The following is a 27,525-nucleotide window of genomic DNA, read 5'->3' as shown; positions in this document are numbered from 1 at the left end:
ATTTCAATGCTAAAGTGGGTAAAAATGTTATGGAGGGAGTAGTAGGTAAATTTGGGGTGCCAGGGGTAAATGTAAATGGGGAGCCTTTAATTGAGCTATGTGTAGAAAGAAATTTGGTAATAAGTAATACATATTTTATGAAAAAGAGGATAAATAAATATACAAGGAATGATGTAGCACGTAATGAAAGTAGTTTATTAGATTATGTATTGGTGGATAAAAGGTTGATGGGTAGGCTCCAGGATGTACATGTTTATAGAGGGGCAACTGATATATCGGATCATTATTTAGTTGTAGCTACAGTTAGAGTAAGAGGTAGATGGGAAAAGAGGAAGGTGGCAACAACAAGTAAGAGGGAGGTGAAAGTGTATAAACTAAGGGAGGAGGAAGTTCGGGTGAGATATAAGCGACTATTGGCAGAAAGGTGGGCTAGTGCAAAGATGAGTAGTGGGGGGGGTTGAGGAGGGTTGGAATAGTTTTAAAAATGCAGTATTAGAATGTGGGGCAGAAGTTTGTGGTTATAGGAGGGTGGGGGCAGGAGGAAAGAGGAGTGATTGGTGGAATGATGAAGTAAAGGGTGTGATAAAAGAGAAAAAGGTAGCTTATGAGAGGTTTTTACAAAGCAGAAGTGTTATAAGAAGAGCAGAGTATATGGAGAGTAAAAGAAAGGTAAAGAGAGTGGTGAGAGAATGCAAAAGGAGAGCAGATGATAGAGTGGGAGAGGCACTGTCAAGAAATTTTAATGAAAATAAGAAAAAAATTTGGAGTGAGTTAAACAAGTTAAGAAAGCCTAGGGAAAATATGGATTTGTCAGTTAAAAACAGAGTAGGGGAGTTAGTAGATGGGGAGATGGAGGTATTAGGTAGATGGCGAGAATATTTTGAGGAACTTTTAAATGTTAAGGAAGAAACAGAGGCAGTAATTTCATGCACTGGTCAGGGAGGTATACCATCTTTTAGGAGTGAAGAAGAGCAGAATGTAAGTGTGGGGGAGGTACATGAGGCATTACGTAAAATGAAAGGGGGTAAAGCAGCTGGAACTGATGGGATAATGACAGAAATGTTAAAAGCAGGGGGGGATAAAGTGTTGGAGTGGTTGGTACTTCTGTTTAATAAATGTATGAAAGAGGGGAAGGTACCTAGGGATTGGCGGAGAGCATGTATAGTCCCTTTATATAAAGGGAAAGGGGACAAAAGAGACTGTAAAAATTATAGAGGAATAAGCTTACTGAGTATACCAGGAAAAGTGTACGGTAGGGTTATAATTGAAAGAATTAGAGGTAAGACAGAATGGAGGATTGCAGATGAGCAAGGAGGTTTCAGAGTGGGTAGGGGATGTGTAGATCAAGTGTTTACATTGAAGCATATATGTGAACAGTATTTAGATAAAGGTAGGGAAGTTTTTATTGCAGTCTGTCTCTCACTGTGAGGAGGCTGTAGGTGGGGAGGTAGCAACGGCTACCAGCAGTGAGGTGCAGCCCAGCACCTGCTACAAGTGGCGAGTTGTTCACAGTAATGGGAGGCGCATCAGAGTAAGGAAAGTTAAGAGTGAAGATCTGAAGGTAGGAAATCGCTTCTCTGTTCTCCAGGATGAATGTACTTCAGTGGCCAGTGAAGGTAAGGGTACTACTGCCCCTGCTAATGAAGGTAAGCGCATTCTTGTGGTTGGTGACTCTCAGGTAAGATATGTTGACCGTGCTTTTTGTAATAGGAATAAGAAGATGAGAGATAGAGTGTGCTTCCCTGGAGCTGGTGTTGGGGACATTGTCAACAGGCTGGATAATATCATGTCAGGTAATGGAAACAAGCCCATTATCTGTCTCAGTGCTGGTGGAAATGATATTGAGAAGGGTAGGAGAGAAGAGCTGCTAGATAAGTACAGGTCAGCTATAGATTTCATTAAGTCTAAGGGAGGGATCCCAATCATATGTAGCATCTTGCCTAGAAGGGGAGTAGGAAATGAATGGTTGTCTAGGGCAATTGGTGTAAATTGCTGGCTAGACAGATACTGCAAGGAACTTGCAATCCCATTCATTGACAACTGGAACAACTTTTATGGCAAACATGATATGTATGCAAGGGATGGGGTACATCTCTCTGGGGCAGGGGTGGTAGCACTTGCAGACTCGATTGAGAAGGCCATTGGTGAAATGCCTATGATTTTAAACTGATGGAAGATAGAGGTATGGGTGTGTGTGGGAAACAAGCAGGTTGCAACACTAGGGTTGGAAACAGTAAATGTATAAAAGGCATTCAGCATGAAGTTATAAATAAAGACAATAGAACAGGTCAGCAAACAAAGGGGGACAGCAGAGGGCAGCAAGGGACTAGCTCCCTTAAGGTTTACTATACTAATAGCAGGAGTGTTAAAAATAAGATAGATGAGCTAAGATTAATTGCAAGTGCAGGAAACATAGATATTATTGCTATAACAGAGACCTGGCTCAATCTGAAAGATAGAGAGATGCCCTCTGAATGTCACATACAAGGCTATAAATTATTCCACACTGACAGGGTCAACAGGAAAGGTGGTGGAGTAGCGATGTATGTCAGAGACAATTTAAATTGTTGTGTTAGACAAGATATTAAATTAGAAGCGTCAGCCACTGAATCTGTTTGGTTACAGCTTCTCGAGGGCCGAGAAAAACTAATTTTGGGTGTGATTTACAGGGCCCCAAATCTTGATAGGGAGTGCAGTAAACTTCTATGGGACGAAATTCGTAAGGCATCTACATACGAAAATGTTGTGCTAATGGGAGATTTCAACTATAGACAGATTGACTGGAGCAATTTGACAGGAAATTTAGAGTCGGGTGACTTTCTTGATACGATCCAGGATTGTTTTTTAAAACAGTTTGTGACAGAGCCAACTAGGGGAAATAACCTCCTTGACTTGGTTCTTGCCAGTAGGGAAACACTAATTAATAATCTTGAGGTTAATGATGAGCTTGGGGAGAGTGATCACAAATCACTCAGTTTTAACATATCATGGAATTCCCCTAATAATGGCAATCAAGTCTCCGTCCCTGACTTTCGCTTGGCTGATTTCATAGGACTGAAAAATTACTTAGGTGGGCTGAACTGGAATGACCTGACTAGGGGTCAGGTAGGTGGTGATGGTTGCCGATATGATGCTTTCCAGGGCATAGTTCTAGCTGCTCAGTCAAATTATGTTCCAAATAGGGAAATCAGATCAAACAAAAATGATCCTAAATGGATGAACAATAGATTAAAATATCTGATTGGTCAAAAGAGAGGCATATATAGGCAAATCAAAAGAGGAGAGGGGCAATTAAGAAATCGATATATTCAGTTAAAGAGAGAAATAAAAAAGGGAATTAGAAAAGCAAATAGAGATTATGAGGTTAAAGTTGCAAGAGAATCGAAGACTAACCCAAAAGGATTCTTTCAGGTATACAGAAGTAAGATCAGGGACAAGATAGGCCCACTCAAAAGTTCCTCGGGTCAGCTCACTGACAGTGATAAGGAAATGTGTAGAATTTTTAACACATACTTCCTCTCAGTTTTTACACAGGAGGATACCAGCGATATTCCAGTAATGATAAATTATGTAGAACAGGACGATAATAAACTGTGCACTATTAGGGTCACAAGTGACATGGTCCTTAGGCAAATAGATAAATTAAAACCTAACAAATCCCCAGGCCCTGATGAACTGTATGCAAGGGTTCTAAAGGAATGTAAAGAGGAGCTTAGCACGCCTTTGGCTAATCTTTTCAACATATCACTACAAACTGGCATGGTGCCAGATAAGTGGAAAATGGCAAATGTGATACCTATTTTCAAAACAGGTGACAGGTCCTTAGCTTCGAACTATAGACCAATAAGCCTAACCTCCATAGTGGGAAAATTTATGGAATCAATAATTGCCGAGGCAGTTCGTAGCCACCTTGAAAAGCATAAATTAATCAACGAATCTCAGCATGGTTTTACAAAGGGGCGTTCCTGCCTTACGAATTTATTAACTTTTTTCACTAAGGTATTTGAGGAGGTAGATCATGGTAATGAATATGATATTGTGTATATGGACTTCAGTAAGGCTTTTGACAGGGTCCCACATCAGAGACTATTGAGGAAAATTAAAGCACATGGAATAGGAGGAGAAATTTTTTCCTGGATAGAGGCATGGTTGACAAATAGGCAGCAGAGAGTTTGCATAAATGAGGAGAAATCAGAGTGGGGAAGCGTCACGAGCGGTGTTCCACAGGGGTCAGTGTTGGGCCCCCTGCTGTTCACAATCTACATAAACGACATAGATGAGGGCATAAAGAGCGACATCGGCAAGTTTGCCGATGACACCAAAATAGGCCGTCGAATTCATTCTGACGAGGACATTCGAGCACTCCAGGAAGATTTGAATAGACTGATGCAGTGGTCGGAGAAGTGGCAGATGCAGTTTAATATAGACAAATGCAAAGTTCTAAATGTTGGACAGGACAATAACCATGCCACATATAAACTAAATAATGTAGATCTTAATATTACGGATTGCGAAAAAGATTTAGGAGTTCTGGTTAGCAGTAATCTGAAACCAAGACAACAGTGCATAAGTGTTCGCAATAAAGCTAATAGAATCCTTGGCTTCATATCAAGAAGCATAAATAATAGGAGTCCTCAGGTTGTTCTTCAACTCTATACATCCTTGGTTAGGCCTCATTTAGATTATGCTGCACAGTTTTGGTCACCGTATTACAGAATGGATATAAATTCTCTGGAAAATGTACAAAGGAGGATGACAAAGATGATCCCATGTATCAGAAACCTTCCCTATGAGGATAGACTAAGGGCCCTGAAACTGCACTCTCTAGAAAGACGTAGAATTAGGGGGGATATGATTGAGGTGTATAAATGGAAGACAGGAATAAATAAAGGGGATGTAAATAGTGTGCTGAAAATATCTAGCCTAGACAGGACTCGCAGCAATGGTTTTAAGTTGGAAAAATTCAGATTCAGGAGGGATATAGGAAAGTACTGGTTTGGTAATAGAGTTGTGGATGAGTGGAACAAACTCCCAAGTACCGTTATAGAGGCCAGAACGTTGTGTAGCTTTAAAAATAGGTTGGATAAATACATGAGTAGATGTGGGTGGGTGTGAGTTAGACCTGATAGCTTGTGCTACCAGGTCGGTTGCCGTGTTCCTCCCTTAAGTCAGTGTGACCTGACCTGACTAGGTTGGGTGCATTGGCTTAAGCCGGTGGGAGACTTGGACCTGCCTCGCATGGGCCAGTAGGCCTTCTGCAGTGTTCCTTCGTTCTTATGTTCTTATGTTCTTATGTTCTTATGGATTTAGAAAAGGCATATGATAGAGTGGATAGAGGAGCAATGTGGCAGATGTTGCAAGTATATGGAATAGGTGGTAAGTTATTAAATGCTGTAAAGAGTTTTTATGAGGATAGTGAGGCTCAGGTTAGGGTGTGTAGAAGAGAGGGAGACTACTTCCCGGTAAAAGTAGGTCTTAGACAGGGATGTGTAATGTCACCATGGTTGTTTAATATATTTATAGATGGGGTTGTAAAGGAAGTAAATGCTAGGGTGTTCAGGAGAGGGGTGGGATTAAATTTTGGGGAATCAAATTCAAAATGGGAATTGACACAGTTACTTTTTGCTGATGATACTGTGCTTATGGGAGATTCTAAAGAAAAATTGCAAAGGTTAGTGGATGAGTTTGGGAATGTGTGTAAAGGTAGAAAGTTGAAAGTGAACATAGAAAAGAGTAAGGTGATGAGGGTGTCAAATGATTTAGATAAAGAAAAATTGGATATCAAATTGGGGAGGAGGAGTATGGAAGAAGTGAATGTTTTCATATACTTGGGAGTTGACGTGTCGGCGGATGGATTTATGAAGGATGAGGTTAATCATAGAATTGATGAGGGAAAAAAGGTGAGTGGTGCGTTGAGGTATATGTGGAGTCAAAAAACGTTATCTATGGAGGCAAAGAAGGGAATGTATGAAAGTATAGTAATACCAACACTCTTATATGGGTGTGAAGCTTGGGTGGTAAATGCAGCAGCGAGGAGACGGTTGGAGGCAGTGGAGATGTCCTGTTTAAGGGCAATGTGTAGTGTAAATATTATGCAGAAAATTCGGAGTGTGGAATTTAGGAGAAGGTGTGGAGTTAATAAAAGTATTAGTCAGAGGGCAGAAGAGGGGTTGTTGAGGTGGTTTGGTCATTTAGAGAGAATGGATCAAAGTAGAATGACATGGAAAATATATAAATCTGTAGGGGAAGGAAGGCGGGGTAGGGGTCGTCCTCGAAGGGGTTGGAGAGAGGGGGTAAAGGAAGTTTTGTGGGCGAGGGGCTTGGACTTCCAGCAAGCGTGCGTGAGCGTGTTAGATAGGAGTGAATGGAGACGAATGGTACTTGGGACCTGACGATCTGTTGGAGTGTGAGCAGGGTAATATTTAGTGAAGGGATTCAGGGAAACCGGTTATTTTCATATAGTCGGACTTGAGTCCTGGAAATGGGAAGTACAATGCCTGCACTTTAAGGGAGGGGTTTGGGATATTGGCAGTTTGGAGGGATATGTTGTGTGTCTTTATATGTGTATGCTTCTGGACTGTTGTATTCTGAGCACCTCTGCAAAAACAGTGATAATGTGCGAGTGTGCTGAAAGTGTTGAATGATGATGAAAGTATTTTCTTTTTGGGGATTTTCTTTCTTTTTTTTTGGGTCACCCTGCCTCGGTGGGAAACGGCCGACTTGTTGAAAAAAAAAAAAAAAAAAAAAATTTACACCACACATTGCCCTTAAACAGGACATCTCCACTGCCTCCAACCGTCTCCTCGCTGCTGCATTTACCACCCAAGCTTCACACCCATATAAGAGTGTTGGTACTACTGTACTTTCATACATTCCCTTCTTTGCCTCCATAGATAACGTTTTTTGACTCCACATATACCTCAACGCACCACTCACCTTTTTTCCCTCATCAATTCTATGATTAACCTCATCCTTCATAAATCCATCCGCCGACACGTCAACTCCCAAGTATCTGAAAACATTCACTTCTTCCATACTCCTCCTCCCCAATTTGATATCCAATTTTTCTTTATCTAAATCATTTGATACCCTCATCACCTTACTCTTTTCTATGTTCACTTTCAACTTTCTACCTTTACACACATTCCCAAACTCATCCACTAACCTTTGCAATTTTTCTTTAGAATCTCCCATAAGCACAGTATCATCAGCAAAAAGTAACTGTGTCAATTCCCATTTTGAATTTGATTCCCCAAAATTTAATCCCACCCCTCTCCTGAACACCCTAGCATTTACTTCCTTTACAACCCCATCTATAAATATATGTATTAAACAACCATGGTGACATTACACATCCCTGTCTAAGACCTACTTTTACCGGGAAGTAGTCTCCCTCTCTTCTACACTCCCTAACCTGAGCCTCACTATTCTCATAAAAACTCTTTACAGCATTTAATAACTTACCACCTATTCCATATACTTGCAACATCTGCCACATTGCTCCTCTATCCACTCTATCATATGCCTTTTCTAAATCCATAAATGCAATAAAAACTTCCCTACCTTTATCTAAATGCTGTTCACATATATGCTTCAATGTAAACACTTGATCTACACATCCCCTACCCACTCTGAAACCTCCTTGCTCATCCGCAATCCTACATTCTGTCTTACCTCTAATTCTTTCAATTATAACCCTATCGTACACTTTTCCTGGTATAATCAGTAAACTTATTCCTTTATAATTTTTAGTGTCTTTTGTCCCCTTTCCCTTTATATAAAGGGACTATACATGCTCTCCGCCAATCCCTAGGTACCTTCCCCTCTTTCATACATTTATTAAACAAAAGTACCAACCACTCCAACACTATATCCCCCCCTGCTTTTATCATTTCTGTCATGATCCCATCAGTTCCAGCTGCTTTACCCCCTTTCATTCTACGTAATGCCTCACGTACCTCCCCCACACTTACATTCTGCTCTTCTTCACTCCTAAAAGATGGTATACCTCCCTGACCAGTGCATGAAATTACTGCCTCTCTTTCTTCCTTAACATTTAAAAGTTCCTCAAAATATTCTCACCATCTACCTAATACCTCCATCTCCCCATCTACTAACTCCCCTACTCTGTTTTTAAATGACAAATCCATAATTTCCCTAGGCTTTCTTAACTTGTTTAACTCACTCCAAAATTTTTTCTTATTTTCATTAAAATTTCTTGACAGTGTCTCTCCCACTCTATCATCTGCTCTCCTTTTGCACTCTCTCACCACTCTCTTTACCTTTCGTTTACTCTCCATATACTCTGCTCTTCTTATAACACTTCTGCTTTGTAAAAACCTCTCATAAGCTACCTTTTTCTCTTTTTTCACACCCTTTACTTCATCATTCCACCAATCACTCCTCTTTATATATACTCTGATAATTATACTTACGTATACGTGTACCTAAATAAACTTACATACTGTGCTGGCGTGTAGGTACACATAAAAATCAGTAAGAATGTCTTATGTCTCGAGATGTCATATTAGTAATGATAATAATAATCACCGAGTCTCATTTAAATGTCGTATATTACGTTAACCCTTTGACTGTCGCAACCCCCAATCCTGAGGTGTCTCCTGGTGTCGCAAAATTTAAAAAAAAAAAAAAATTTTTTTTCTTATGAAATGATAGAGAATCTTTTCCCGATTGTAATGACACCAAAAAAACGAAATTTGATGGAAAACTGACGGAATTATGCTCTCGCGAAGTTAGCGACCTCGGCGCTGTTTACAAATCGGCGATTTCGCCCACTTTGAGCCCTGTTTTCGGCTAATTCCATTGTTCCAGTCACCCAAACTCATAGCTATTTCTTTAGAACTTCATTTTTTCTATCGATTGAATACAAGAAAACTGCCCATTTACTGATTTCAACTACCTAATAATGTGGTCAGAAATTTGCAATTTGGCCAATTTCACGAAAACTAAAAAATATGACAATTTCAATATAAGGTCCAGAATGAACAATGCAGACATTCCTGGCTCTAAAATAACGTTTTCTTTGTTCATCAGTCACGTCTCCAGGCCCTTCTGATATTACTCTTGCTTTCTATTTTGAATTTATATTCAAACAAAAAATATTAGACTTACTATTATGCAGACTACTGCAATGCTGTAATAACTGTATAAATAACATCAACCCATTCATGACTGCATATTAGAATGGCTAGTTGGACATTTATTGGACAATGGCATCATTTGTTTACTTTTGAACATTGGCAAAAATCAAACATTTCCCCTACTTTGAGCTCCATTTCTAGGTTCTTTTTATAGTAAAATCAATCAAAATCACCTCTATTTCTGTAATATGTTTTCCATTCTATCAAATGAGACCAAGAAAACGAGAATACAACCATAAATACTATACGAAAATAGACCACAAAGTCGGCATTTTAATTAAAAAAAACGGTCGGAGTTTTTTTTTTCTCATTATGCACTGCGTGCTCCAGGATTTTTTTTATATGGTGCACACTGACCACACAGACCCATTCTCTCACATGTGGGCCTACCAGCTTTCTCCTGCTTGATTTGAAGCCGCTAGAATTTATGAGTATATATACATCAAACACGGCACCTCGTAAAACGTATATATACGACCGCGACAGTCAAAGGGTTAATATACACATTTTCATTAATCCATCTATGATATTTTTTCAAAATTATATAATAAACATGATGCATAACATATAAAGATGATAAATACACCCCACAGTAGAATAAATATAGATAAATATGAGATGTGGTAGCCAGACGATTTGCACAAATGACGCCATATTTGAAATAATAATAATAATCACTGAGTCTCATTAAATGTCGTATATTACGTTAATATACACATTTTCATTAATCTATCCATGGTATTTTTTCCAAATTATATAATAAACACGATACATAACATATAAAGATTATAAATACACCCAACAATAGAATAAATGAACATAAATATGAGATGTCGTAGCCAGATAACTTGTACAAGTGACGGCTAGAATAACATTTTCTCTAGTCTAACATAAGAGAAAATGTGTTACTGGGGGTAACTGTAGAAAATTATTCCTTTCGTATGTATGTAAGTTTATTCAAGTATTCACAAATACAGTTACATATATTATCATACATAACAGCATATGTGTAGAGAACCAGGATAACCCAGAAAAGTCAGGCAGAGTGGCTTATTTCCATTGCCTTTATTCAGAGCGTCATTTCTTCTAAAAATGGTGTTATATGAGAATGGGAGTGTTATTCTTTATTTATTCTACCGTATCAATGTAGAGACAACTTGTACACAATGTAACTTGTACACTAACCAGACATGTACACTCTGTTTACCAAACTTACGTTCGCCTGGTTTGTTTACATAACTCTGCGCCTGTCTGCCCCCATGTACCCATTCTCTCTCTCTCTCTCTTTTATTCGTTTTATCTCATTTACTCACCCATGACCCTACATTAAGACTACAAATATTTTAAGGTAAGTAATGAGTGAACTGTATATGCATTTAATCGCTCTGGGATTCTTAAATATCATAGAATATATGTGTGGGTGGAATGGCCTGGTATGGTAACCCGGCTGACTACCATACATACCACACTTGATTTCTTACAATAAATACTACTCATCTCACCCTAGATTAAGACTATAAATATTTTAAGGTAAGTAATGAGTAAACTGTATATGCATTTTATTGCTTTGGGATGCTTGAATGTAATAGAATATTATGTGTAGGTGGAATGGCCTGGTATGGTAGCCTGGGTGACAACCATACATACTACACTTGATTTCTTACAATAAATACTACTTGTCTCACCTTAGATTAAGACTATAAATGTTTTAAGGTAAGTAATGAGTGCATTATGTGTGTATTGTACATTTTTGTTTTTTGATGCCTAGTTCTATTGCTAACTTAATATATGTTAGTGTAAACATATTATCTAGTATTTGTATGCATTTATAAGGGGAAAATAAGGGTGTTCCACTTGACGGTGATTTCCGCTTTATGGCGGTAGCCTGGAACCTAACCTGCCATATAAGTGGGGCCCTACTGTTTATGCATGTGCATGTCTGTGTAGTGTGACCTATGTGTAAGTAGAAGTAGCAAGATATACCTGTTATCCTGCATGTTTATGAAACAGAAATTTGATAATAGTAATAATTAAGCTGACAATAATAATAATAATAATAGTAATAATAATAATAATTTTTTTTATTAACACACTGGCCGATTCCCACCAAGGCAGGGTGGCCTGAAAAAGAAAAACTTTCACCATCATTCACTCCATCACTGTCTTGCCAGAAGGGTGTTTTATGCTATAGTTTTTAAACTGCAACATTAACACCCCTCCTTCAGAGTGCAGGCACTGTCATTCCCATCTCCAGGACTCAAGTCTGGCCTGCCGGTTTCCCTGAATCCCTTCATAAATGTTACTTTGCTCACACTCCAACAGCACGTCAAGTATTAAAAACCATTTGTCTCCATTCACTCCTATCAAACATGCTCATTCATGCCCGCTGGAAGTCCAAGCCCCTCGCACACAAAACCTCCTTTACCCCCTCCCTCCAACCTTTCCTAGGCCAACCCCTACCCCACCTTCCTTCCGCTACAGACTGATACACTCTTGAAATCATTCTGTTTTGCTCCATTCTCTCTACATGTCCGAACCACCTCAACAACCCTTCCTCAGCCCTCTGGACAAAAGTTTTGGCAATCTCGCACTTCCTCCTAACTTCCAAACTACGAATTCTCTGCATTATATTCACACCACACATTGCCCTCAGACACGACATCTCCACTGCCTCCAGCCTTCTCCTCGCTGCAACATTTATCACCTGTGCTTCACACCCATATAAAAGCGTTGGTAAAACTATACTCTCATACATTCCCCTCTTTGCCTCCAAGGACAAAGTTCTTTGTCTCCACAAACTCCTAAGTGCACCGCTCACCCTTTTCCCCTCATCAATTCTATGATTCACCTCATCTTTCATAGATCCATCTGCTGATACATCCACTCCCAAATACCTGAATACATTCACCTCCTCTATACTCTCTCCCTCCAATCTGATATCCAATCTTTCATCACCTAATCATTTTATCCTCATAACCTTACTCTTTCCTGTATTCACCTTTAATTTTCTTCTTTTACATAACCTACCAAATTCATCCACCAACCTCTGCAACTTCTCTTCAGAATCTCCCAAGAGCACAGTGTTATCAGCAAAGAGCAACTTTGACAACTCCCACTTTATGTGTGATTCTTTATCTTTTAACTCCACGCCTTTTGCCAAGACCCTCGCATTTACTTCTCTTACAACCCCATCTATAAATATATTAGACAACCACGGTGACATCACACATCCTTGTCTAAGGCCTACTTTTACTGGGAAATAATCTCCCTCTTTCCTACATACTCTAACTTGCTCCTCACTATCCTCGTAAAAACTCTTCACTGCTTTCAGTAACCTACCTCCTATACCATACACCTGCAACATCTGCCACATTGCCCCCCTATCCACCCCTGTCATACGCCTTTTCCAAATCCATAAATGCCACAAAAACCTCTTTAGCCTTATCAAAATACTGTTCACTTACATGTTTCGCTGTAAACACCTGGTCCATACACCCCTTCCCTTTCCTAAAACCTCCTTTTTCATCTGCTATCCTATTCTCCGTCTTACTCTTAATTCTTTCAATAATAACTACCGTACACTTTACGAGGTATAGTCAACAGACTTATCCCCCTATAATTTTTGCACTCTCTCTTTTGTCCCCTTTGCCTTTATACAAAGGAACTATGCATGCTCTCTATCAATCCCTTGGTACCTTACCCTCTTCCATACCTTTATTAAATAATAGCACCAACCACTCAAAAACTATATCCTCACCTGCTTTTAACATTTCTATCTTTATCCCATCAATCCCAGCTGCTTTACCCCCTTTCATTTTACCTACTGCCTCACGAACTTTCCCCACACTCACAACTGGCTCTTCCTCACTCCTACAAGATGCTATTCCTCCTTGCCCTATACACAAAATCACAGCTTCCCTATCTTCATCAACATTTAACAATTCCTCAAAATATTCCCTCCATCTTCCCAATACCTCTAACTCTCCATTTAATGACTCTCCTCTCCTATTTCTAACTGACAAATCCATTTGATCTCTAGGCTTCCTTAACCCTTTGGGGGTTTCGGCCGTACTAGTACGGCTTACGACCCAGGGTTTTTGACGTACTAGTACGCCTAAATTCTAGCGCCCTCAAATCTAGTGGGAGAAAGCTGGTAGGCATACATATGAAAGAATGGGTCTATGTGGTCAGTGTGCGCAGTATAACAAAAATCCTGCAGCACACAGTGCATAATGAGAAAAAAAAAAAACTTTGACCATGTTTTTGGAATAAAACAGCGACTTTTCACTGTATTTTCGTATGGTATTTATTGTTGTATTCTAGTTTTCTTGGTCTCATTTTATAGAATGGAAGACATATTACAGAAATTGAGATGATTTTGACTGGTTTTACAATGAAAAGTACCTTGAAATTGAGCTCAAAGTAGCAGAAATGTTCGATTTTTACCAAAGTTCAAAAGTAAACAAATCATGCCAAGCGTCCAATACACATCAACTGGTGAGTCTGATATTCTTTCACAAGTGCACTGATATTACTTATACCATTTCTACACTAATGCAGCAGTCTGCATAACAGTAAATCTTCTATTTTTTGTAAGAATAAAAATTGAAAGTGGAAAGCCAAAGAAATATAAGAGGGGCCTGGGGATGTGACTAACGAACAGAGGAAATGTTATTTTAGTGCCAGGAATGTCTGTCTTGTTTATTCTGGACCCTATTTGGAAATTGGCATCTTTTGAAATTTGTGTGAAATTGGCAAAATTGCTAAATTATGACCACTGTGGATAGTTGAAATCAGTAAATGGGTGGTTTCTTGTACTCATTCAATAGAAAAATGGAGTTCTAGAGAAATAGTTATTATTTTTGTTGACTAGTACACTCGAATTGGCCGAAAATAGGGCTCAAAGTGGGCAAAATTGCCGATGCATGAACATCGTCAAGACCACTAACTTCGTGAGAGCATAATTCTGTAAGTTTTTCATCAAATTTCATACTTTTGGTGTCATTATGATCGGGAAAAAATTCTCTATCTTCTCACATGAAAAAATATTTTTTTTTTTTTTTGAAATTTGGCTGACCCTGAGAACAAGTCTCGGAGAGGGCCTGTCGACCCTTAAAGGGTTAACTTGTTAATCTCACTCCAAAACTTTTTTGTATTTTCAAGAAAATTTGTTGATAACATCTCACCCACTCTCTCATTTGCTCTCTTTTTACATTGCTTCACCACTCTCTTAACCTCTCTTTTTCTCCATATACTCTTCCTTCCTTGCATCACTTCTACTTTGTGAAAACTTCTCATATGCTAACTTTTTCTCCCTTACTACTCTCTTTACATCATCATTCCACCAATCGCTCCTCTTCCCTCCCGCACCCACTTTCCTGTAACCACAAACTTCTGCTGAACACTCTAACACTACATTTTTAAACCTACCCCATACCTCTTCGACCCCATTGCCTATGCTCTCATTAATCCATATATCCTCCAATAGCTGTTTATATCTTACCCTAACTGCCTCCTCTTTTAGTTTATAAACCTTCACCTCTCTCTTCCCTGATGCTTCTATTCTCCTTGTATCCCATCTCCCTTTTACTCTCAGTGTAGCTACAACTAAAAAGTGATCTGATATATCTGTGGCCCCTCTATAAGCATGTACATCCTGAAGTCTACTCAACAGTCTTCTATCTTCCAATACATAATCCAACAAACTACTGTCATTTCGCCCTACATCATATCTTGTATACTTATTTATCCTCTTTTTCTTAAAATATTACCTATAACTAAACCCCTTTCTATACAAAGTTCAATCAAAGGACTCCCATTATCATTTACACCTGGCACCCCAAACTTACCTACCACACCCTCTAAAAGTTTCTCCTACTTTAGCATTCAGGTCCCCAACCACAATTACTCTCTCACTTGGTTCAAAGGTTCCTATATATTCACTTAACATCTCCCAAAATCTCTCTCCTCTACATTCCTCTCTTCTCCAGGTGCATACATGCTTATTATGACCCACTTTTTGCATCCAACCTTTACTTTAATCCACATAATTCTTGAATTTACACATTCATATTCTTTTTTCTCCTTCCATAACTGATCCTTCAACATTAGTGCTACCCCTTCCTTAGCTCTAACTCTCTCAGATACTCCAGATTTAATCCCATTTATTTCTCCCCACCGAAACTCCCCTACCCCCTTCAGCTTTGTTTCGCTTAGGGCCAGGACATACAACTTCTTTTCATTCATAACATCAGCAATCATCTGTTTCTTGTCATCCACACTACATACACGCACATTTAAGCATCCCAGTTTTGTAAAGTTTTTCTTCTTCTCTTTTTTAGTAAATGTTTACAGGAGAAGGAGTTACTTGCTCATTTCTCCCGGCATTTTAGTCGCCTCATACGACACGCATGGCTTACGGAGGAAAGACTCTTTTCCACTTCCCCATGGACAATAGAAGAAATAAAGAAGAACAAGAGCTATTTAGAAAAAGGAGAAAAACCTAGATGTATGTATATATATATATATGCATGTGCATGTCTGTGATGTGTGACCAAAGTGTAAGTAGGAGTAGCAAGATATCCCTGTTATCTAGCATGTTTATGAGACAGAAAAAGACACCAGCAATCCTACCATCATGTAAAACAGTTACAGGTTTCTGTTTCACAGTCATCTGGCAGGACGGTAGTACTGTACTTCCCTGGGTGGCTGCTGTCTACGAACCTACTACCTAATAATAATAATAATGACTCACGAAATCGTAATGACACGATTGCAAACAAACCATACCACTGGCGTGACTTGAACCCGCGGTCTGGCCGCGGGTTCAAGTCCCGCCCATGGTATGGTTTAATAATAATAATAATCGCTCTGGAGTGCTTTAAATGTTAGCTACCAAACCTACATGAAATACTATGACATTACAGCATCCCAGAGTGATTATTAATTATATTTTGTTATTTATATTTTATTATTATTATTATTATTATTATTATTATTATTATTACCAATGACATACCTTGTTCACTGAGTTTAATCATTTCTTAATGAAACTGCCATGAAAGACCGAGAATGTAAACACAGGAACACACCAGCCAACCCCTTTACTGTGAACTTCTTTTGTACTGCTTCCATTTTCCTCTCTTTCCTCTTCCAAGTGCTGCTACACTTCTATCTTGTACTATGGGGTGCACAATCAAGTACAAATTTATAGACGAAATATATAGTCTTGGAGATTGCTTGATACTGAGATCCATCACTAACCCCGTTACAATGAACCTCTATTGTACTTCTTCCATTTCCCTCTTCTAAGTGCTGCGGCACTTCAATGTTGTACTATGGGGTACATAGTCAAGTACAAATTTGTACAAATATGTTGTCTTGGAGACTTTAAAAGCTAGTGTACTGAGTGATTGTAAGAAAGAGATTGAGATACTTGACGCTGAGACACTGCGTTGCCTGTTTCCGTGACCCAAGTTCCCGTACGATATAAAATACTGTCTCTTTGGAGACCCCATCATAACTCTGAGTTATCGGTAAATGAGTATGTTGGTAAGTGAGGAGAGGCTGTATTTAGGTATGCATACTGGTCAGAGAGCCCGTCATAAGTCTGAGTCATCAGTAAATGAGTATATTGCTAAGTGAGGAGAGGCTGTAGTATTACAATACAACAATTTAAACAATTTACAATATGAATTACAGGGGAGCCTCTACTTATGAGTGTGAGTTTTTCCAGATATGTGCAGTCGCTCGGTTGATTTTTTGCTTCCAGACGTGAGCAAAATTTCCAGATGCAAGTGGGCCTCAAGGGAGGTTCCTTGACGCTGGCAAGGGGCTCTTACTCTTGATCTAGGAAATTGGATCTCAGTTGTTTGTCGGACTATCTTATTGCAACTTGGGCAATGCATGATGGAAAGATGCTTAACATACACCAAAAATGAAAGAAATCGGACCATAAATAACAGAGTTCACTTCTCAGCCATTAGCCACCCCTTAGTGGTATTTTCGTATGGTTTTTATGGTTGTAATCTTGTTTTTTGGTCTTATTTGATAGAATGGAAGATATATTACAAAATAGACATGATTTTGATTGGTTTCATGACAAAAAGTACCTTGAAATTGAGCTCAAAGTAGCAGAATATTCGATTCTTTGGTGATGTTCAAGAGTATGCAGTATGAGTCATGAATGGGATGACATTATTTATACAACTATTACAATAATGCAGTAGTCTGCATAACAGTAAATCTTCTATTTTTTGTGTGAATAAAAATTACAAATTATTTATATAATAATAAATAATAATACATATAATAATAATAGTATAATAATAATATAATAATAATAATAATAATAATAATAATAATAATAATAATACATATACAGTGGACCCTTGAGTTTTGAACTTAATCCATTCCAGGAGCTAGTTTTTTATTTTTTTTTTTTTTATTATCACACCGGCCGATTCCCACCAAGGCAGGGTGGCCCGAAAAAGAAAAACTTAAACCATCATTCACTCCATCACTGTCTTGCCAGAAGGGTGCTTTACACTACAGTTTTTAAACTGCAACATTAACACCCCTCCTTCAGAGTGCAGGCACTGTACTTCCCATCTCCAGGACTCAAGTCCGGCCTGCCGGTTTCCCTGAATCCCTTCATAAATGTTACTTTGCTCACACTCCAACAGCACGTCAAGTATTAAAAACCATTTGTCTCCATTCACTCCTATCAAACACGCTCACGCATGCCTGCTGGAAGTCCAAGCCCCTCGCACACAAAACCTCCTTTACCCCCTCCCTCCAACCCTTCCTAGGCCGACCCCTACCCCGCCTTCCTTCCACTACAGACTGATACACTCTTGAAGTCATTCTGTTTCGCTCCATTCTCTCTACATGTCCGAACCACCTCAACAACCCTTCCTCAGCCCTCTGGACAACAGTTTTGGTAATCCCGCACCTCCTCCTAACTTCCAAACTATGAATTCTCTGCATTATATTCACACCACACATTGCCCTCAGACATGACATCTCCACTGCCTCCAGCCTTCTCCTCGCTGCAACATTCATCACCCACGCTTCACACCCATATAAGAGCGTTGGTAAAACTATACTCTCATACATTCCCCTCTTTGCCTCCAAGGACAAAGTTCTTTGTCTCCACAGACTCCTAAGTGCACCACTCACTCTTTTTCCCTCATCAATTCTATGATTCACCTCATCTTTCATAGACCCATCCGCTGACACGTCCACTCCCAAATATCTGAATACGTTCACCTCCTCCATACTCTCTCCCTCCAATCTGATATTCAATCTTTCATCACCTAATCTTTTTGTTATCCTCATAACCTTACTCTTTCCTGTATTCACCTTTAATTTTCTTCTTTTGCACACCCTACCAAATTCATCCACCAATCTCTGCAACTTCTCTTCAGAATCTCCCAAGAGCACAGTGTCATCAGCAAAGAGCAGCTGTGACAACTCCCACTTTGTGTGTGATTCTTTATCTTTTAACTCCACGCCTCTTGCCAAGACCCTCGCATTTACTTCTCTTACAACCCCATCTATAAATATATTAAACAACCACGGTGACATCACACATCCTTGTCTAAGGCCTACTTTTACTGGGAAAAAATTTCCCTCTTTCCTACATACTCTAACTTGAGCCTCACTATCCTCGTAAAAACTCTTCACTGCTTTCAGTAACCTACCTCCTACACCATACACTTGCAACATCTGCCACATTGCCCCCCTATCCACCCTGTCATACGCCTTTTCCAAATCCATAAATGCCACAAAGACCTCTTTAGCCTTATCTAAATACTGTTCACTTATATGTTTCACTGTAAATACCTGGTCCACACATCCCCTACCTTTCCTAAAGCCTCCTTGTTCATCTGCTATCCTATTCTCCGTCTTACTCTTAATTCTTTCAATTATAACTCTACCATACACTTTACCAGGTACACTCAACAGACTTATCCCCCTATAATTTTTGCACTCTTTTATCCCCTTTGCCTTTATACAAAGGAACTATGCATGCTCTCTGCCAATCCCTAGGTACCTTACCCTCTTCCATACATTTATTAAATAATTGCACCAACCACTCCAAAACTATATCCCCACCTGCTTTTAACATTTCTATCTTTATCCCATCAATCCCGGCTGCCTTACCCCCTTTCATTTTACCTACTGCCTCACGAACTTCCCCCACACTCACAACTGGCTCTTCCTCACTCCTACAAGATGTTATTCCTCCTTGCCCTATACACGAAATCACAGCTTCCCTATCTTCATCAACATTTAACAATTCCTCAAAATATTCCTTCCATCTTCCCAATACCTCTAACTCTCCATTTAATAACTCTCCTCTCCTATTTTTAACTGACAAATCCATTTGTTCTCTAGGCTTTCTTAACGTGTTAATCTCACTCCAAAACTTTTTCTTATTTTCAACAAAATTTGTTGATAACATCTCACCCACTCTCTCATTTGCTCTCTTTTTACATTGCTTCACCACTCTCTTAACTTCTCTCTTTTTCTCCATATACTCTTCCCTCCTTGCATCACTTCTACTTTGTAAAAACTTCTCATATGCTAACTTTTTCTCCCTTACTACTCTCTTTACATCATCATTCCACCAATCGCTCCTCCTCCCTCCTGCACCCACTTTCCTGTAACCACAAACTTCTGCTGAACACTCTAACACTACATTTTTAAACCTACCCCATACCTCTTCGACCCCATTGCCTATGCTCTCATTAGCCCATCTATCCTCCAATAGCTGTTTATATCTTACCCTAACTGCCTCCTCTTTTAGTTTATAAACCTTCACCTCTCTCTTCCCTGATGCTTCTATTCTCCTTGTATCCCATCTACCATTTACTCTCAGTGTAGCTACAACTAGAAAGTGATCTGATATATCTGGGGCCCCTCTATAAACATGTACATCCTGAAGTCTACTCAACAGTCTTTTATCTACCAATACATAATCCAACAAACTACTGTCATTTTGCCCTACATCATATCGTGTATACTTATTTATCCTCTTTTTCTTAAAATATGTATTACCTATAACTAAACCCCTTTCTATACAAAGTTAATCAAAGGGCTCCCATTATCATTTACACCTGGCACCCCAAACTTACCTACCACACCCTCTCTAAAAGTTTCTCCTACTTTAGCATTCAAGTCCCCTACCACAATTACTCTCTCACTTGGTTCAAAGGCTCCTATACATTCACTTAACTAGTTCTAAAGTCGAAATGTTTGAAAGTCGAACCAATATTTCCCATAAGAAATAATGGAAATACAATTAATCCATTCCAGAAACCCAAAAATATTCACAAAAACAATACATTTTATAGAGATTACATTATAGTTTTTGATACACACAACAAACATACATATAAAATAACATTTTTACTTACCTTTATTGAAGATTGTTGCTGGCATCTGGAAGATAGAGAGGAGGAGTGAGGGAGCACTTATTGTTTGGAAGAGGAATACCCTTCCATAAAGACTTTAGGTAACAAGTCCTTAACCCTTTCAGGGTCGACAGGCTCTCTCCCAGACTCATTCTCAGGGTTGAAAATTTTTCAAAAAAAAAAAAAAAAAAAAAAAATGTTTCTTATGAAATGATAGAGCATATTTTTGTGAGTGTTATAGGCCCATAAAAAACCTGTTGAAGGGAGCGTGGGGTTGTGTAAACAAGCTAGCAAGCTAGTTAGCTAGCTGGCTGGCTGGCTGGCCGGCTGGCTGGCCCATCCACCATCCACCATCGCCACCATGGTAGCTTATTTCACAGTCGCACTTAATAAACAAGCACCAAACACAATGAATTAATTGTGAAATGTTTAAATGAGACTCACTGAATTACCACTCCTACAATGCAATGCGGGTGTCCCGATTTTTTGCCTACTGTGTACACAGCCCCATTCTCTCTCATGTAGGCCTACCAACTTTTTCCTGCTTGATTTGAAGGCGCTAGAATTTACGCGTACTAGTACGGCACCGACCCTGGGATGCAAGCCGTACTAGTACGGCACCGACCCTGGGATGCAAGCCGCACTAGTACGGCACCGACCCTGAAAGGGTTAATGGGTGAACTATTTATCAGTATGTTTAGCTGTACATTTGTCGCTCTGTTTCCAAATAGCATAAAATAGGTTTTGTGTGTATTGAGAGTAAATTTGTTAGTGGTCATCCAAGTAGATATTTTTAATAGTTTGGCATTTACAGTGTCTCTTAGTATGGTTGGGTTCAGGTGAGAGAAGACAAGTAGCGGCATCTGCAAATAAAATGGGTTTAAGGAGTTTAGATGCATTTGGGAGGTCATTGATGTAAATGAGAAAGAGAAGTGGGCCCAGGACACTCCCCTTTGGGACTCCAACAAGAACTGGTTGTGTAGTGGACTGAGCTCCATTTGTGTATATATACTGAGTTCTTTTGCTAAGATGAGATTTAAGGTAATCGAGAGAGTGTCCTCTGACCCCATATTGTTCAAGTTTTTGGTGCAATAGGTAATGGTCAACCGTATCAAAAGCTTTTCATAAGTCTTTGAAAAGTCCCAGGTGAAATTCATTTTTTGGAGTGCCAAATATATTAGCTCAAAGTAACATTTATGAAGGGATTCAGGGAAACTGGCAGGCCGGACTTGAGTCCTGGAGATGGGAAGTACAGTGCCTGCACTCTGAAGGAGGGGTGTTAATGTTGCAGTTTAAAAACTGTAGTGTAAAGCACCCTTCTGGCAAGACGGTGATGGAGTGAATGATGGTGAAAGTTTTTCTTTTTTCGGGCCACCCTGCCTTGGTGGGAATCGGCCAGTGTGTTAATATATATGTATAATTGCATCATTAGTACTTTTTTTCGGTCTGAATCCAAATTGACAAGGGTTGAGTATGTTGTGGAATACTAAGTAGGAGTAGACTTGTCTGTGAATTAATTTTTCAAATATTTTAGATAGCAGGGGCAAGTTTGATATAGGCCTATAGTTGTTCACCTCAGTTGGATTACCTCCTTTGAGGATTGGGGGTGACCCTTGCTGTCTTGAGTATGAATGGGAATGTGGAAGATTCAGTGGATTTGTTAAACAGAGTTACTATTATTATTATTATTAATATTATTATTATTATTATTATTATTAATATATGATAATTAAGGATTCTTTTCACAATGTGATTATTAGTTCCCACACTCAAATCATTTTTATTTTCTATACATTTTATTTATGAATATAAAGTTTAAAGCAATTGGAATGATATTTAATGAGATACAATATTTGTCATTGCTGCATTATAATTCTTTTTAAATTTTCAGCTGTAATTGACCTGAATGGAAGATTCTTTGGTGGACGCCAAGTTAAAGCTGGTTTTTATGATCACGAAGACTTCAAAGCATATAAACTTAATGAAAGTTGTGATTAACTCACTTACCTGAAACATTAAGTACATTTAAATATTTCATAAAATCATCTTTCAGTTCAGTCCTTCATAAAGATTTCATGTCAAAGAAAATTTAAGTTTTGTCAATTTTTTCTTATACAGTGTACCTGTATATTGTACTGGTGTATTGTACTGTATAGTGCACCAATCCAGAAAAAAAATAAAATTCAAATATAAATGTAAATATTTATTTTTAGAAACCCTCAACTGCAAATGAAATACAAATAAAATACAGTAGGTCCCCACTTATATGGCAGGTCAGGTTCCAGGCTACTGCCAGAAAGTGGACATTGCCGGAAAGCAGAATGCCATTTTTTCCACATGTAAATGCCAGATTACAAGTTTACACTAACATAAAGTCAGCAGTTGAACTAGGCATTAAAAAACAATGAAAAGTAAGATACAGTAGGGCCCTGCTTAATGGCATTTTACCTTACAGTGTTCTGCTAATATGGGCATTTCAAATTATGACCAAAACTTGCTGTATGTCTCCCCACCGCCTGACTTCCTAACATGGTCACCGAGCACCACCCGGTTTGTTTACATTCTCTGTGAACATGTTTCTCCATTATGTCTGGAAACTTTCCAAAATTTCAAGTATTTTAAAGTTATTTCATATTTTATATATAATCTGAAAATTAAACTTATGGGTGCTTGTACCTAAATAAACTTACACACTGTTCTGGTGTACAGGTACACGTTAAAATCACTTAAGATTGTCTTATTAGTCCTGAAGATGCCATATTAATAATACGCAATAATAATCACCGAGATGCATTAAATGTCATATACAGTGGACCCTCGCCTAACGAACGCATCGCATAACATTAAATCTGCCTAATGAAGTGTTGGAACATAGAAATTTTGGCCCGCGTAACATTAAAAAACTTGCCTAATGTGATTCGTTCGGGACACGTCCTGCGTGTGGCCTGAGCGCGCCTCAGTTGCCACGTGGGTGCCAGTGTTTACAAACCAGCCAGTGCGGTCGCATCTACGCATACATTCGGTACATTTCACATTATCCCAGTGTTTTTAGTGTTTGTAACTGCAATATAAGTCACCATGGGTCCCAAGAAAGCTTCTGGTGTCAACCCTGTGGTAAAAAAGGTGAGAATTAGTATGAAAATTAAGAAAGAGATAATTGCAAAGAACGAAATTGGTGTGCATGTCTCAGAGCTGGCCAGGTTGAATACCAAACCCCAATCAATCATCGCTACTATCTTGGCCAACAAAACGGCAATCTAGGAAGCTGTTCTTGCAAGTGGTGCACGTTTGTTTTCGAAACAGATCGCAAATACTCGAAGATGTTGAGAGACTGTTATTGGTGTGGATAAACGAAAAACAAATAGCAGGAGATAGCATCTCTCAAGCGATCATATGTGAAAAGGCTAGGAAGTTGCATGACAATTTAATTAAAAAAATGCCTGCAACTAGTGTTGATGTGAGTGAATTTAAGGCCAGCAAAGGTTGGTTTGAGAGATTTAAGAATCATAGTGGCATACATAGTGTGACAAGGCATGGGGAGGCTGCCAGTTCGGACCAAAAAGCGGCTGAAAAATATTTGCAGGAATTCAAGGAGTACATAGACAATGAAGAATTGAAACCTGAACAAGTGTTTAATTGTGATGAAACAGGCCTATTTTGGAAGAAAATGCCAAACAGGACCTACATTACTCAGGAGGAAAAGGCACTCCCAGGACATAAGCCTATGAAAGACAGGCTTACTCTTTCGTTGTGTGGTAATGCTAGTGGTGATTGCAAAGTGAAGCCTTTATTGGTGTATCACTCTGAAATTCCCAGAGTGTTCAGGAAAAACAATGTCCTCAAGGCTAATTTGTGTGTGATGTGGACGGCAAACAGTAAGGCATAGGTCACTAGGGACTTTTTCTATGACTGGTTTCACCATGTGTTTGCCCCCACTGTGAAAAATTACCCCCTGGAAAAGAAATTGGACCTTAACCCCTTCAGGATCCAAGGCCAAAATCTGAAGTGGTGCTCCAGTGTCCAAGAAATTTTGAAAAAAAAAAAAAAAAATTTTTTTTTCTTACAGAATTAAAGAGCATGTTTTTGTGAAGGTAATAAGACAAAAAAAAAATGTCTGATCAGTACTTACCGAGATACAGTGCCAAGAAGTTTGTCAAAAATGATGTGGTGGCGGCAACATCGACAAATTCCACATACGCGCATTACATTATTTAGCGGTTTTTATAGTTTTTTTCTTTTCTTTTCCATTTTTTTTCTATTCCTACTAACATTTGGGGCCTGAGAGACCAATACTGTATATAATATATATATATATAAACTCACTGTATTGAACACAAGAACCGCACTAAAGTTATTATCATATTATTATTTACCACTGTTATTTATTACAATAAACATGCACAAATCTTGTATAATACTAATGTTCTATCATATATTTACATATTTACAATCACTGGACATGGTTTTAGAACTGCTGGAACTTGTGGAACTCCTTGAAACAAGGCACCATGCACAGAGGCACCTTACATTCCTCACACATAAACCGAGTGTCCTTGCGTCTTTGTTGCCCCATCGTTTTGTTTGTGCACAGACGATGCATCTCTTCTGAGCAAATTTCTTCTGAGTTGAAGGAAGCTGTATTATGAAATGATCACCTTCCCTCCTCAAACGCTTGGGTATATCCTGAGTAATTAGAGGACCTTGTTGTATAGCAGGTGTTCTTACCTGGTACTTCATTATGAGTTGTCTGACAACAGACAAACAAAATTCACCATACGGTGGTCTGTTGCCAGTCTTTATTTGGTACATATTATATACATTGAGCATTGAAATGTCCATGAGTCAACATACCTAACTGGCCAGTATCAGTCTGCTATAATTAGAAGGGTTACTTAACTGTGGGTGATTGATTCTCCTTATTCCCTCCTTTCATCATCTCATTTCGATGTCCTGCTACACCGACACGGTTCTTATTCCAGCAGGACGAGGTATCCGTCGGTTTGTCCCGGTTTAGAAGTTTTGATTCCATAAAGCTTCACTATCCTCGGTACGAGAATCACGCGTTCACTCGGAGCAGGGCGATCTATTTCACATCCCGCATTCTCTTAACTTAATGTTATTATCACTGATTACATTACCATTCACAAGACGATTTAACATCTCATAATTATTATACACATTAGAGGTCACTCCATTAAGATCTGAGGCCGATGAGTGAGGATTAACTCACGGGTATTTCCCCTGGACATACACCATGGCCGCGCACCAGTCACACCCGGTCGAACCATTATTCACTAATTTTACCACCTTTTTACGGTGGTCCCGTAAATCACGTTCCCTCACTCTTCACCAGGAACAGTTACAACACTTCCTATTATGAAGTGAGGCCCATATTAATCCTTAGGCCGCCGTGAACGCCAATTTCCTGATCCCAGGTTTTCACAGCCTCCTCACTACCTTCAAAAAACTCCCGCCCCTCGTGCCCCAGCTCGACCTCTATCCTCCCCCCCCCCTGCACATCTGCGCAGGCGCAGCGGGAACCCAGTTGGTTCCATTCAAAATACAAATACATTTTGACCCAAATCAACACATTAAACACTTATTAGGCACCATAGCTTCGGAAATTAAATAATTTCCACACTGCGGCCGGGCGGAAGTCGTTGTTAGACGAATTAAATTGCGTCTTCCTCCAGGAGACGATTCCAGCCCTCTCTAGATTGCGCTGCTGTTTTCCTAGTGGGTCTTACTACAATTTCGTCTTGCATTACTCGGTCAGTGTCTTCAATATCACTCGTGTCACTTTCCCTTAGATTTCCATCTGCACTGGATTGAACACCATTTAATTCTAAGGGAATTAATTTATTAATGGTACGCAAACTTTCCTGACCACGACACAACACTTTGACGTTTCTGACAACACCTTGTGCATCTGGGTATAATGTAACTACCTTGCCCAAAGGCCACAATGTTCGATGTTGTTCAGTATCAATTAACACAATGTCACCTGGTTGAATGTTCTGTCAGTTTACTGCCTCTGGCGCACCATAAAAGTGTTCACGTAGTGTAAGAAGATATTCTTTATTGCCAGGCATACCATCTAAAGGGGACAAAAAGATACAAAACATCCAGGCCATGGGAAAACCTGGGTAGCCACAGCCACTCAAGAGGGAGAGGTTTTTTAGTGCCAGGAAGGAAAAAAAACTGGCAGGAAATGGCAGAAATCGTACACCAAATCCAGTCATTCCTGGAGTGGAACCACAGTCGATGGCCTCCACTCCAAACCAACAGATACAGATACTAATGCCGGAAAAAAAATCCATCCCCAGTACCAACAATACCACCAGTCCGATAACATTCTTCTTTGCAAATATACAGGGTCTAAAGCCAGCAACAAACAACAAAATACCTTTCATCCGTGGACTGCTTGCAGAGGCAAAGGCAATGTTCGCGGCTTTCACTGAGACCCACATAAAGGATCACTTGGACAATGAAATATGGATCCCAGGTTACAACCTATACAGATGTGACAGAGTGAACAGGCAAAAGGGGGGGGTTGGCCTGTACATTGCAGAGTCACTTGTTTGCACAGAACTGCTTAATGCCTCAAATGACGTAGTGGAAGTTTTAGCAGTAAAGGTCGAGAACCAAAACCTAGTCATTGTGGTAGTCTACAAGCCTCCGGATGCAACATCCCAGCAATTCCAGGAACAGCTGTTAAAAATTGACCACTGTCTGGAAAATCTTCCAGCTCCTGCACCCAACATCTTGCTCCTGGGGGATTTCAACTTAAGGCACCTAAAATGGAGGAATATAGCAAATAATATTGTTGCAGTAATAACACCAGGAGGCAGCTCTGATGAAAACTCACACTCACACGAGCTTTTAAATCTCTGCACAAAATTCAATTTAAACCAGCAAATAATAGAGCCTACTAGACTGGAGAA

The 27,525-nt window shown here is 39.3% G+C and overlaps 1 protein-coding gene across 11 annotated transcripts in view; it reads left to right on the top strand.

Moving 5' to 3' along the window:
• Positions 1–22,781, top strand: part of Spf45 (splicing factor 45) — a 234,094-nt gene extending 211,313 nt beyond the window's left edge. For 10 of the 11 annotated variants that reach the window (XM_070091882.1, XM_070091877.1, XM_070091924.1 and 7 more), the window contains one exon: positions 22,473–22,781. In XM_070091882.1, the coding sequence (XP_069947983.1) occupies positions 22,473–22,579 (107 nt within the window). In that variant the 3' untranslated portion in view covers positions 22,580–22,781. Of the gene's footprint in view, positions 1–1,411; positions 1,562–22,472 lie in introns of all 11 variants that reach the window. The other variant, XR_011392857.1, reaches the window with a different exon arrangement.
• The last annotated feature ends 4,744 nt before the right edge of the window (positions 22,782–27,525 follow it).

The sequence above is a fragment of the Cherax quadricarinatus genome, chromosome 3 (assembly GCF_038502225.1).
Source record: "Cherax quadricarinatus isolate ZL_2023a chromosome 3, ASM3850222v1, whole genome shotgun sequence".
In the NCBI taxonomy this organism is placed as follows: Eukaryota; Metazoa; Arthropoda; class Malacostraca; order Decapoda; family Parastacidae; genus Cherax; species Cherax quadricarinatus.
The sequence above is the reverse complement of the archived record's forward strand: the minus strand, read 5'-3'. Positions and strand labels throughout refer to the sequence as shown.